The sequence below is a fragment of the Carlito syrichta genome, unplaced genomic scaffold (assembly GCF_000164805.1).
Source record: "Carlito syrichta isolate Samal-C Ts95f unplaced genomic scaffold, Tarsius_syrichta-2.0.1 Scaffold309408, whole genome shotgun sequence".
Classification (NCBI taxonomy): Eukaryota; Metazoa; Chordata; class Mammalia; order Primates; family Tarsiidae; genus Carlito; species Carlito syrichta.
The window spans coordinates 1,052,076-1,066,503 of NW_007253504.1; the positions used below are offsets into that span (position 1 = coordinate 1,052,076).

At 44.2% G+C, this 14,428-nt stretch overlaps 1 protein-coding gene across 1 annotated transcript in view; it reads left to right on the forward strand.

The window, feature by feature from the left end:
* Positions 1-14,428, forward strand: part of LOC103269648 (neuron navigator 2) — a 411,491-nt gene that overhangs the window by 246,141 nt on the left and 150,922 nt on the right. Inside the window, exons 9-10 of the mRNA XM_008067217.1 lie at positions 6,444-6,552; positions 8,820-9,209. Coding sequence (XP_008065408.1) covers positions 6,444-6,552; positions 8,820-9,209 — 499 coding nt within the window. The remainder of the gene's footprint in view (positions 1-6,443; positions 6,553-8,819; positions 9,210-14,428) is intronic.

The window sequence follows — 14,428 nt, forward strand, 5'->3', positions numbered from 1 at the left end:
TTTGAATATCTTTGTTTGGCCAGGCTCAGTGGCTCAGCTTTAGGAGGCCGAGGTGACTGGATTGCCTGAGCCCGCGGGTTCGAGACCCGCCCGGGCAACTTGGCGAGACCTCATCTCTACAATAAATCAAAAATTAGCCGGGCGTGGTAGTGCGCACCTGTAGTTCCAGCTGAGCGGCAGGATCGCTGGAGCCCAGCAGGGCAAGGCTGCAGTGGCCGGGAGCGGCCACTGCACTCCAGTCTGGGCGACAGAGTGAGACTCCAACTCAAAAAAAAAAAAAAAGAAGAATATCTTTGTTTGCTCTTTAAAGTTTGCTTTTTAACAAGATTTGAAACTCTAAAGTATTTTTTTTTTTGCATTTCTTTATGGAAGTATTGATTTAAAATATGTTCTTAACATCCTCCATTAATTGGAAAGAAGATTTCACCATGCTTCTTTTACTAAAAAATTGTATACATAGGCTGGGCTTGGTGGCTCAATCTGTAATCCCAGCACTTTGGGAGGCCAAGGCAAATTGATTGCCTGAGCCTGCGGGGTTCGAGACCAGACTGGGCAACTTGGCAAGACCTTGTCTCTACAATAAATTAAAAATTAGCTGGGTGTGGTGGTGCTCACCTGTAATTTCAGCTAGTTGGAAGACTGATGCAGAAGGATTGCCGGAGCCCAGCAGATTGACACTGGAGTGGCTGTGAGCATGCATTGCACTCCAGCCTGGGCGACAGAGTAAAACTCCAACCCCCCCCCCAAAAAAAAATATATATATATAAATATTTTTATATATATTTATGCATACATATATTTATAAATTTTACTTAAATGTAATCTAGACAATGATGATTACAGGGACATTAAACTATATAAAAGCATAAGATCCACAGTTGTCATATAGTTACCTCCACAGACTTCAATTTATTGATGTCATACTGTCACATTCTTATTTCATTTTTATTTATTTATTTATTTTTTTGAGTTGGAGTCTGACTCTGTCGCCCAGACTGGAGTACAGTGGCTCCCGGCTACTGCAGCCTCGCCCTTCTGGGTTCCGGCTATCCTTCCGCCTCAGCCTTCCAAGTAGCTGGAACTACAGACATGCACTACCACGCCTGACTAATTTTTTATTTATTGTAGGGACAAGGTCTCGCCAAGTTGCCCAGGTGGGTCTCGAACCCGTGGACTTAGGCAATCCACTTGCCTCAGCCTCCCAAAGTGCTGGGATTATGGGAGAGCCACAGAGCCCGGCCCACATTCTTAATTTAAAGAAGAAAAAGTACACCTGAACTAGAATTCTTGCAATAGTGTACGCCAAGTTACCGTCTTGTCCATCTCTCTTCCCCCTTCCCCAGCTCTGTGTCTTATGCTTCAGAAACTTATGGCCAGGGAAGCAAGAGCTAAGTCACATATATACTAGTGGCTGTGTCACACTTCTCATATCTTACCACTTCCAGAGTTACGTTAAAAATTGAATCCATGTCTAAAATCCATTTATTAAACTAAATATCCATGACTACCCCCATTTTAATAGCCATGTTACAACTGTGGAATTGGTCTGCAGCCCATGTGATTGAACCTTACTCATCTCGCCATCAGCCCTGAGTATCAATTTCAGAGGATATGGGTGATTGAGTTATTTCTGCCTGTTCCACTGGCTGGACACAGTGATGGTGCAGAGATTTTTTGAAGCCGTTTATACCATTTATAGGCAATCCATCTAGAATGATAAGGGGCCTCACATTTGGGATTGCATTTATGTTTCCTTCTCTTTGTGAGCACATGGGCAGCACAGGAAGAGAACCAGCAATGAGCAGGCGTGGCGTTCAGACGATTGCTCAGGTGTCCACACACATTCCAAACTGTGTTCTCACGTGTACACATCAAAGGAGCCAGGCCGGTGCTTCATAGTCCCACATGGCTCAGCTGTGTGGCCCATGGAGTGGTGTGTGTTCTGTCTGACATCAAGTCTCAACAAAATCTGTATGTGAAAAGCAAAAACAGTGGCCTAAGAACCTTCCAGATATTCCTTAAATTTTAGAGTGATCTCCCACTCATTTTTCTTTTCTTCTTTGCGTCTCCTCTGTACCAGAACTGTACAGCCAAGTAGAAATTTGGAAAGCCTACAGTGCCATCAGTTGCTTTGGTGACAGATTTATGCAGCCAGTTGTGTCCAACTGCACTCTTTGCTGTTGGATGAAATGATGTTGGTTGCAAATGAAAAATCCCTTCTCAGGGTGACTTGTCTTTACATTCAAGCAGTAGAAATCGTATGTATAACTTCGCTGAATTTTTTATGGAGACTCTGAATAGTAGCATGAGGTTGGATTTAACTTACCCACGGCCGATCCCTTGAGATGACAGTGAATGGTGGGTATGTTTAGAAATGGACATTTACGAGACTATTTGATCAGTTGCTTAGTTCTTTTCCTTATTTATGCAAATGCTGGATTTTCCTGCAATGCATTGTCATGTAATAGCACGACAGTTGAGAAATCCATTTTGGATTGTAGAGTTAGGAAGAACTGCACATCCCACTCATCATCCAGTCCATGGATTTCTTCTATAACTTAGCAATGGCTCGTCTTACAGCCTCTGCTTGAATATTTCTTGTGACAGAAAGGTTGCTCCTTCGGTAGTCCTTCATTTTTGTTGGTAGCTTTAGCAGTTAATAAAGCTCATTATTCTTACACTTTCAATCACTAGATATCATTCAGCTTCTAGAACCTCAGACAATTTTCACTCTTTTCCATGTAGCAGTATATCTCGTAAGCCAGGGGTATCCAACCTTTCAGCTTCCCTGGGTCACATAGAGTAAAGAGGAATTGTCTTGGGCCACACATGAATTATATAATATAGTTAGTATATATATAATAAGACTTCTTTTATTTTTTATTATAAAGTTGAGAAAAATGAGAGCAATATGCAACTCATAGGAAATTTGATCTTGTTTTTGTAAAACTAATTTATCAGTGTCCAGTTCGATGGAAGTGGTTGCAATTCTTAGTGAGTTCTCAAGGTGTTTGTCAGAAATATTTGTTTGAATTTTACTCTTTGTGTGCTTCATAATGGTAAACAGTTGCTCACAAATGCATGCACTGCCAAAACGTGATGTGACTGTGAAGCAAGGGATATTTCCTCTAGGAAGACAGGTCTTACAAAAGGCCGGTAAGGAGACATGGTCAAGTTTTTCTTTCAGTTGGATGTCTGATTGCAGCTTTCTGTATTCCATGTGAAAATTTGCAGGTAAAATATTAATGCCAACTGAAAATGGTGCAGCAGATATAACAAAATAGTGATTGTTTTGCCAGAAATCTTGAAATCTGTTTTCAAATTCCTATGTTAAGACAGAAAGCAAAGCTGCGTAAGTTTGGCAGTTCACAGGACTGCATTTAGCCAATGTAGAAAAATGTGTTAAATTATTTTCCATAATTTGAGCTTGCCATAGTTTAAGTTCAAACACAGTATCACTTTGGAACTTCAAAAGTGGAATTACACATGGGGTCACAAAGGAAATAAATGCTAAAAAACGCACAATGTTAAAAGATTTTGTGGGGCCGTGTTACTAGCTGTCCCAGGCTATATGTGGCTTGCAGGTCACGGGTTGGCTATGCCTGCCTTAAGCCTTCCTCTTCCGGGTAATCCCAGATTCCTCTTCTGATCTTTCTGTCATGCCTTGACATCCTCCCAAATCACTCGTATTTGCTCAGAATGTGATGCTTTCCCAGTCATGGCCCATGGCTAGAGTAGAACTGTCCTTGGAAAGCCAAGATCGCTGCAGGTAGACACAGAATAGCTTACTCAGCTTTTAAGATCTCTCTGCATCTATGAGCTAAAAGGCCTGGCTGTTTCTACCTGCTCGGTTGTGTTTTTATGGAGTTCAGGCTGGGGGTCAGTGGGCAATCTTACATTCAGGCCATCATCTGAGGCGGTCTAACTGGCAGCTGAGAATGTGATCATCTAGGCAAGCCAGGTGGGTTACTGTTTTGTGTTTCTATGCTACCCTTGGCATCTGTTGGAGTGCAGGGCTCTGAGGTGGGCAACTGTTTCCCAGCAGGACCTCCAAGAGGGAAACAGGACACGCACATTCACTGAGCCTTCATTTTGTGCTGGGTATGTCCCATGTGCCATCTCATCTTATTCTCCTGTTGACCTTTCTTGAAGAAGTTTTTTATCCTCTCTGAAATTCAGAGAGGATAAGTGACTTGTCCAAGGTCAAAGTGGCTAATAAATGGGAGTGCCATGATTCACTCCTTTCATCTGTGGACTGCAAAGTTCTTGCATTTCCCACAACCCCACAGTGACCAGATATGTCGGACAAAACATTTTTCCTAGGCATCTGTAGATTTGTGTGGAGGTTACCAAAAGTAAAGATGTGACACCATTCTCATCTCAAAGATCTTTGAATTTCTGACTGGGCATGGTGACTCACACCTTATAATCCCAGCAATTTGGAGGCTGAGGTGGAAGGATTGCTTGAGACCAGGAGCTTAAGACTAGTCTGGGCAACATAGTGAGACCCCATCTCTACAAAAATTTTTTTTTAAAAATAGGCAAGGCGGTGCCTGTTTGCAGTCCTAGCTACTTTGAGAGGCTAAGGCGGGAGGATCACCTGAGCCTAGTTCAAAGCTAGTATGTACTTCCACCCAGGTGACAGAGATCCTGTCTCTTAAAACAAACAGACAAACTTTGAATTTCTAAAGGAGAGTTAAGAAAACAAATATGTCATTAATAGAGAGTTGAATAAACATTGGTATTATATGTATTATATGTATTTTGCATGTGATTAAGGTAATTAATTGAGGTAATTTGAAAACTTCTGCCTAGACTTAGCTTTATAATCAGTGTAGGGCCTCAAACTTTCCAGAGAATCAGTCCCTTTAGACAGTCTTACATAGATAAGATGCGGCCCAGGAGACAGACACAGTTACACCCCTCCAAGGCCATGGGGGGAGGGATAGTAAACATTCATCCCCTGCTTTTGCTTAAAAACACCTACATGCATATGTATTTTAAAGAATTGGGTGGGAATGCAAGTTTAACCACTTTTCAGATAAGGGAAAAATGCCTTCCCATTTTCTCTGGGTTAAAAGGGGCAGTGGGGGAGTTTAAAACACTTTCATTTCAAGGCTCAAGAGTTTGCTACAGTACATTTCCTCCGTAAAATCACGTACCTATCGTTGATTCCATCCCCAGCCTTCAGACACTGCCGTGCCGGGGACAACCTAAGGAAGTTCTTACCTATCTCAGAAGAAAAGTTCATTCTGTGCCATTGCTTAGCTGTCTATTGCCCAATTAATGGCAATTGTTGGAAGTTCCACTTAGCGTCTCATGTAAATTCTGCTTGCTGCAGCCCACATATACTATGATCTGTATGGAAAGTTGTTTGACGTTGTCGCTCAACATTGAAAATGAACATAGGCTTTTGATTGTGATTCCCCAGCCTCCTCGGCCCCTCCTAAAGTTACTCTGGGAGGGTAAATGTGTGATCCCATTCATCATGATTGCAATTATCCCCCTCCCCCCTTCTCCTCTGCCCCTTGTGAGGTCAAATGAAGTGAACTAGCCAGAGGGGCAACTCCCTCAGGTCCCCTCCCACTGTGGGAGCTTTTCTGTCCTCTCCATAAATCCTGCTTTCTAAAAAAAGAAATAGCCAGAGAACCCAAAACAAGCTGGCACATCGTGTAAAGTGCACTCCCATGGCATGTTAGAGCCCCCTTGAATGCTGCTCCAATGCTATCCTGTGGAAAGTCTTGCCCAGAGAGTAGAAGGCTATGGCCCCACCAAAGAGGAGCCCAGCTACTACTTGTTATTTTATTTTATTTTTTTGAGTTGGGGTTTCACTCTGTCACTCAGACTGGTGTGCGGTGGCAGGCTCATGGTTTGCCACAGCCTCAACCTCCTGGGCTCAGATAATCCTTCCGCCTTAGCCTCCTGAGCAACCAGGACTCCAGGCACACGCTACCACACGTGGTTAACTTTTTTATTTTTTAATAGAGATTAGGTCTTGCTATGTTGTCTAGGCTGGTCTCAAACTCCTGGGCTCAAGCGATTCTCCCATCTCAGCCTCCCAAAGTGCTGGGATTACAGGTGTGAGCCACTACGCCCGGCTTCTCACACACTTTTGCATGGGCAGAAAATGATGCCTGGGAAGTGGTCAGACCTAACCTAAACATGTCTTTATTGGCGACTATGTAAAAGTCTGTTTACAACTCAACCTACACACTTTGCTTCTCCCACACACTGGACTTCACCTATTTCAGAAGTCACCTGGAGGTGGAATTTTTAGGTTTTAGTACTTTTGGGACATCCATTCAGTCATGCATTCATTCTCAGGTCCTTGCAAAGCACCCACAGAGAGCCAGGCACTGAGCATGGTCGTGGACATGGCTGTTACTCTTAGGAGCTCACAATCTGTCAGAGAATTAAACTGTCCTAAACCCTCATCTTTTCAGGGGAAGATCCCGAGGCTCGGCGACTGCGGACAGTGAAGAACATCGCTGACCTGAGGCAGAATTTGGAAGAAACCATGTCCAGTTTACGGGGAACTCAGGTTACACACAGGTATCTGCGGCCGGAATGACTTTGCTGAACTGGCTGGCATCTTCATTTTCATTGCTTGTTCTGTGTTTGTTTAGCCCTAGCAAAGTGATTTGGTTAATAACGGAATAAAGAACCTTGCTCCCCAAATGTGCTGGAATTCACAAAGAATGCCATACAATGTGCAGAAGAGAGTTATAGGGAAGAAAAATCAGTATAGACAGATTTCTCCCAAAAGCAACAGGTTGTTGACTCCATCTAACAGGACGGTGGAGACTAGCTCTATTTAAATCTCACTTTACTTGCATTTTCTGAGACTACCCTGTGCTATTAAAATGGGCAGGTGAACTACATTTAACCTGTGTGATAAATTGAATAACTTGAACTGCCACCCAGTCTTCTGATATGCAGCAATCAGTCATATTATTAGTCACGCACATGCCTAAGACACATAAAGAAATGCGTATTAAAATGTATGATCTTGTTTAAACTATGATCTACCTGGATGAAATCTGGGGTGACATTGCAGGGTTTACCAGACTACTTTCCCTGTTGAGCAATCAGCTGGAGAGGCAACCTGGGTTGGTCTTTGTGAGCTTGGCAGTAGGCGGTTTTACAGTATGTGGAAATCAGGGAAAAGTCCTTGTGACCCCTGCTGAACTCCCAGGAGTGTCCTCTGCTGCTGTTCTGGTGTCAGCTTCTTTGAAAAACACCTACAGCAAGGATACTACAGGGCTCGCTCGCATCAGGAGTTTTGGCATATCAGGGTTTACCACTGCGGGTTCTGTCTTCAGTAAGACCAGGGCCCCACACCAAGGGGTCCAATGTGAGGAGAGTCAGGCTTCCTCCAGGCTCAGAGGGACACGGAAACAGTTCAAGGCACCAAACTGGCTCTTCCAGAGTAGAATCACCTTGGGGGTTTCAGAGCTGTGCCCTCCGAAGCCTTGAGGTTTGAATGATGTGGAGTTGGATGGTGGCTTTGGTGACTCTGTGCCTAGGTGGGAAACGTCCCTCCTCCCACCATGATCACTGACACCGACTTGATGTCGCACAGCACTTTGAGAGTGGGATAGTGATTGTGACAAGAGGGATGGCCTCAGTGGTTTCTTCTGCAGGAAGAATCTCACACTCTTCTGCTAGTGAGGAAACCTCAGCGCAGTTCTGAGTAGGTGCAGATGGTAGTCTTGACTGTGCCACAAGGGTCTGCAGCACGGTCAAGACAGCGGGATACAAGAGGGTCTTGGTGATGTCCAAGGAGGAGGTCAGGCTCCTGGCACATTTTGGTCCATGCCACTTGATTTACAAGGGAACTCAAGCGGTGTTTCCAGTCTTTTGGGATAAAATATGAGAGGTGCGAAAGTCTGGGGGAAGTAGACCTTAGAGGGTTGGACAATCAGGGTTCTCCCTACCTGCATGGTTGAGAGGGAGCTGAGGAAGTAAAATGTGGTGTCAGGAACTCCTGGTGGGCCTGCACACTCCACACCTAGCAAAAGAGGGCTGTAACTCAGGAGGTTGAGGTGGAAGGGTCGCCTGAGCCTAGGATGTTGAGGCTGCTGTGAGCCATGATTGTTGTGATCATGCCACTGCACTCCAGCCTAGGCAACAGAGTGAGACCTCCACTCACCAAAAAAAAAAAGAAAAGAAACAGAAAAAAGAAAAAGAGGGCTGTGATGCTACAGTCCAGAATGAACGAACAAGTGGAACTTTCTGGCTTCATCTTTTGAGATCATTTGATTAAAGTGATTGGTGGTGGGTTTCTCACACCACATTTTAGGGGGAAAAATCTCTATGGAGCTTTTCAAAAAGTGGCTTTATTTTTTCTTTTTTTCTTTTTTTTTTTTTTTTGAGTTGGAGTCTCACTCTGTCGCCCAGACTGGAGTGCAGTGGCTGCTCCCGGCCACCGCAGCCTCGACCTGCTGGGCTCCGGCGATCCTTCCGCCTCAGCCTTCCGAGTAGCCGGAATTACAGGCGCGTGCTACCACACCCAGCTAATTTTTTGGTTTATTATAGAGATGAGGTCTCGCTGCCCAGGCGGGTCTCGAACCCGCGGGCTCAGGCAATCCACTCACCTCAGCCTCCCAAAGGTGTGGGATTACAGGCTGAGCCACCGAGCCTGGCTATTTTTTCATTTTTAACAAAAGAAATACACCAGGTGGTATATCAGGGCCATTTTTTATCCCATTTCGTACATGAGAAATATTTCATAATTCTAAAAAATTTTTAAAAACATATGAATTGCAAAGGATACTAGGCACATAGGGGGCTAATCTGGGCTGGTTTTGCCTTTTCAGCACATTGGAAACCACGTTTGATACCAGTGTCACCACGGAGATAAGTGGCCGTAGCATCCTCAGCCTGGCAGGGAGGCCCACTCCTCTGTCCTGGAGACTCGGCCAGTCCAGCCCTCGACTGCAAGCAGGAGACGCCCCCTCAATGGGCAACGGGTACCCCCCTCGAGCCAACGCCAGCCGGTTCATCAACACCGAGTCGGGCCGCTACGTGTACTCTGCACCTCTGAGGAGGCAGCTGGCCTCCCGGGGCAGCAGCGTCTGCCATGTGGATGTCTCAGACAAGGCAGGAGATGAGATGGAGCTGGAAGGCATCAGTATGGACGCGCCTGGGTACATGAGCGATGGGGACGTTCTGAGCAAGAATATCCGGACTGATGACATTACAAGCGGGTGAGTAAGGCTGTTCTCTCTTCACAGAGCAAGACAAGGCTTGGCACCCGCTTTCCCTTTTACAGACCTTTGAGTTCCCTGGAGGAGGTCAAACTGCCTCAGTTGCCACGCTGTTCATGGCAAAGGCTGTGTGGCATGGAGGGCAACCCCGCTGGGCTGTGAGTCAGGAGGCCTGCGGAGTCCAGGCTTGGCCAGTCACTCACCAGCATCCCTGTGACAGTGAAAACAGGCCATGTTGCTTCAGTCCTTAAACCCAGGGGTGGAATCCCAGCTCCTCAGCCTGGTTGCCTGGTCCTGTGGGATCTGGCCTGTTCCTGCCTCTGAGATCTCCTCATTCTTCTCCTTTCCCTGCATCCCCTGCTGCAGTTAGCTGTCCCTTTGAGAACCCAATCTCGTCATGCTCCGTCCTGCATTGCGGCCTCTGCACGCTGTTTCTAAGCCTGGATTCTGTTTCCCAGATCTCTGCATGGCCAGGTCCTTCTAGCTGCTCAACTGACCCCTCCTTGGAGCCCTCCTTACCATTCAGTGATGACTCCATCACCTATGCTAGGCTTCTTCGAAAGCGTAACACTGTTTGCAATGATCCTAAGTGTGTTTATTTTATCTTATTTATTTCTTATTTTTTTGAGTCATAGTCTCACTCTGTCACCCAAGCTGGAATGCAGTGGCATGTTCATGGCCACCGCAGCCTCAACCTACTGGGCTCAGGCAATTCTTCTGCCTCAACCTTCCAAGTAGCTGGAACTACAGGCATTTGCCACTATGTCTGGCTGATTTTTTTTATTTATTGTAGAGATGAGGTCTCACCATGTTGCCCAGGCTGATCTCAAACCCCTGAGCTCAGGCAATCCTCTCGCCTCTGTGTCCCAAAGTCCTGGGATTACAGGTGTGAGCCACCGTGCCCAGCTAAGTGTGTTTATCTTTTACTGTCCCCCTGCCACCTCCCACCTGCAGCAGTAAGCGTCTCAAAGCCAGAAGTTTGTCTTGCTCATCCCCGCCAAGTTCTCAGTGCACTTATGTAATGGGAGCTTGTCAATCTTGTTGAATCAGTGAGCAAGGGAGTCAGTGAATGAAGGAACAAACCCAGCCTCCCTGTTTCTCAATTTACTCATCTGTAAAGCCCAGGGGAGTGAGAAGATGGTGTCCAGGGAGCCCTGGAGGTGGAGCCATGGCTTTGTGTAGCACTAGGCCAGGTTTCCCTATTTGCCCCCTCTCAAATCACAGTGTAGACTCAAAGCATGTCTCCTCATTCCTCTGGCCCAAGATGTCTTCATCTGCTAACATTTCCTGCCCAGCGGTTCTCCGAGACCTTTTCCACCTCTCATGTTCTAGCCATCAGAATTTTAGATAAGAAAAATCAAGAAGAATAATCATGCCTCTCATTTCCATAAAAATAATCGTCAAGAATCCTATGAGTAAGTCAGTATTTTTGTAATCTTGATAATAATAATAATAATAATAATAAAATAATAATATTAATAATAATAATATAGGCCAGGCATGGTGACTCATGCCTATAATCCCAGCACTTTGGGTGGTCAAGGTGAGAGGATTGCCGGAGCCCTCGGGTTCCAGTCCAGCCTGGGAAACTTGGTAAGACCTCACCTCTATAATAAATAAAAAAATTAGCCAGGTACGGTGGCGTATACCTGTAGTTCCAGTTACTTGGAAGACTGAGGCAGAAGGATCTCCTGAACCCAGCAGGTCGAGGCTATGGTGGCCGAGAGCGTGCCACTACCCTCCAGCCTGGGTGACAGAGTGAGACTCCAACTAAAAATAATAATAATAATAATAATAATACTAGTAATAATTCTTCAGTGTATCAAGTACCACGTGCTCTCTTATAATACCTTGTTCTGTCCTCACAGCAACTCTTTGAAGTAGATGTTATCATAATCCTCATTTTGTAGAAGAGGAAACTGAGGTCCAGGCAGGTGAATAACTTGCCCAAGGCCCTGCAGCTGTGAAGGGGGCAGAGCCCAGGTTAGTGACTCCACAGCCTGTTTTTTCTTCACCACCACGCCGTGCCAGCTGGCCAGCATTGTATGGTTGTGTTGAAATAGCACCACTACCAGAGTGTGTTTCAAAACTCATTTGATTTCACTTAGTTTTGCCAGTATGACTAGAAATGTTGTTTTATTTTGTTAAAAGCTGAGGCATAGGGATTTCTGGTTTTCAGCCTTTCACTTTTTAAACTGTCCTGAGTGGTAAAATCTTTGAAAATAGGAGCCACCAAACCCTTTGTGGGAGCCAAGGGGAAACGTTCCTTTTGTTCTCTGAAGCTTCGCTGAAAAATCATCTCGCAAATGGTGGACTAGTTGGATAAAAGGTATACCCATTTATTGAATGCATATACAGGGAAGCCTTCAGAATGAAGACCCCAAGATACAGGAGAGATTGTCCATTTTTGTGCTTAGGCTCAACAAAGTATGGGCAACCATGTAGAAATAGGATTGGATAAAAAAGGTAAGATCTAATACTGATAGACCCAGTGGAGAAACCCAGCAAGGCCTTCGGACTAGATTCTTCCTGGCCTCTCTGAGCAGCATTCCTTCCTTCAGCGTGTGGGGCAGGATCCTCTCTGGAATGGGAGTACCAACAGGCAAACAAGGTAGGTCAGATCATTTCTTTATGGCCAGTTTTTGCACAGAAAGGTCAAGGAAAATTGGAGTAATATGTTTAGGTTTTATGACTGTTTGCGGAAGGGAAAGGTTCTGGTTTATATTGTTCGCCCTGAGGAAGAGGGATTCTGGTTTCTTGGTTAACCTCAGGGCAGAATGGGTCTGAGAGACAGGAAGGTGGGAGAGGATCAGAGAAAAACTTTTACTTCTCAGGCCTTCATTTTGCAGTATTATTTTCTGAACCCCCAAACTTTACACTATCACAAGTTTCTGCTGCCAGAAATGGTTGGGAAAGCTAGCGGATTGGTAAATTAAATGATCTAGTCAGCCTAGAACATCATCTTGTATTTCTAGTTTTCCATAAACATGAAAAACAATAACACATATCTATTACTAAAGCTGAATTGCACATAATTTAATCTTTGTATTATTATTTAGAAGACTTTTGTTATCCAGCATGGTCTCATGTTTTATGATTACCAACTCCCATGGTAATATGTTATCAAAAAATAAGGTTTATTTTGAGGTTTTTGTGTCCTATAATGAAGAGTTGATTTTATTGTTGGACCAGTCTTAATTCTAAATAGATGGCCTGTGAGTTTGTTTGTTTGTTTGTTTGTTTGTTTTGGAAAGCAGGATTTATTAAGAAGACAGAAAAGCTCCCACAGTAGGAGAGGAACCAAAGGGGGTTGCCTGTGAATTTATTTTGATGTAGTGTTGATTGTCCCCTCAAGGTGGAGACATTGAAACACTCTAACCTGGAACAGCAATATCACAGCGAGAAGCTGCTGGTTTCTTTACCCAAACCAGAGCCTTTACCTTTGCTAAAAAGCACCAATGTTTATATTTCACTTCCTGCTTTGCAAAGATTACATTCTAGCATGTGAGATAGTGCTTAGAGAAAGTGTAGATAACAGTGCAGAAATGTAAGCAAACCATCCAGTTACTGAAATTGGAGAACTTTGGTCTGGTTTTTCTTCTCTGCTCCTTTTAGTGTCAAAGTTTACCTTTAGCATGACGAAAGGGAGCCTGGATGGCACTTAATGCTTAGTGTTATTTGTAACATTCTAGAGTACTCGTTAAGCGTGTCTCTACTCTGTGGAAATGCATGTGAATTTCCTCTTTGGGGCCAAATTCGTTGTTTGCCTTTATATGCAGAGTTCAGGGCAAGTCACTGAATGCCTTTTCTACTCCTTTCTTTTTTGGGGGGAGATAAACTGGCAACATTTTAAACATTCAAAGACTGGTTATTTATTCATGCTTCAGAATCTGCTAAATAAGGCATTGTTGAGGCAATCGATGTAGTGAAAGGAAAAACAGACCAGGATATCAGACAGACCAGGGCTTAAGCCCTGCCCGGGCTCTTGCCAGCTGTGACATCAGGCGTGTCATTTAACTGTCCTAAGCTTTGAAGCACTACAATTAATACAGTTTATAACCTTCTCTAATTAGATTTCTCTTTGAGGTTGTTTCTGATTAATGACAAATATCTGATAAAGACCAAGATTCCAGCCTGGGTCTAGATGTCTTATCAGCCTCAAACATCCAGGCACTTGGAAGTAATGAAATGATGAAAGGTTTCAGCCAGATGTTTATTTGACCCCATGGAAGCCCAGCCTTGATGTATGAGTAATATGTCAATCAGTACAGAGGCTCTTTGAGGAAAGTTCTTATAAAAGTTTACAGCAAGTTTATTTTAAAAATCTGATATGGAAGCAAATTCTAGTTTCTAAAAACCTAAGATGTCTGTTTTTAAAGGGACACGGTACCTCAGTTTGGTATAACAGCCGCTTTTTGATGTTCCTAGTTGATTTTCTGGGTTGGATGTGTGTGCACTTGTGTGTGTCCTTCAGTGCTCCCCAAGTAGGGCTGGAATTACTTGATTACCATGAAGTTTAGCTGAGAGATGAAGGGCAGATGCCTTTTGTCTTTGTGTGTGTGTGTTTATCAAGTCCCTACATTGTGCTTAGTGTATGCCAGGCATGTCTAAGCACTTTACAAGTTGTCATCTGATCGCACTCCTTCCTTTTATTAAATTGATAAATTGGGCATTGGCTGTGGTCGAGAAGAAATTAGAATAACAGATGAGAGATTGCTGCCTAAGTTTTGATCCGTGAAGTCAATCCTCTACTCAGATTCTAAAAATTCAGAGTGCCATATGGCTCAGAATAAAATTAAAGAGACAATCTTTGCATCCATATGTTTGGAAGGATTTTCTTTTTTCTTTTCAAAGGAGGCACTGCATTGTACAATATTCTGAAGTATAATATATATATATATATTCCTTTATGGGGAAAAAAGACCATTTAAATTTAACTTGCGAAGTTTCTCCCTTTCTAAACCTTTGATGGCTTCCCATCGCCTGTGGGAGCAGATCTGAACTCCTCAGCTGAGTGTAGGGGTCCTGAGTGATCTCTGCCTGTCTCCTTCCCTGACTTAAGACTGGTCATGGTCCCCCTCAGACACTCCAGACCTCCCACTGCTCCAGTCACCAAAGACTGGTTCCTGAATTTGCAAAACTCTGCCCCTGGGGACATGCTGCTTTCTTCCTGGAATTCATTCCCTCTCATGGGACTAATCCTGAAAACCCCCTCCCTG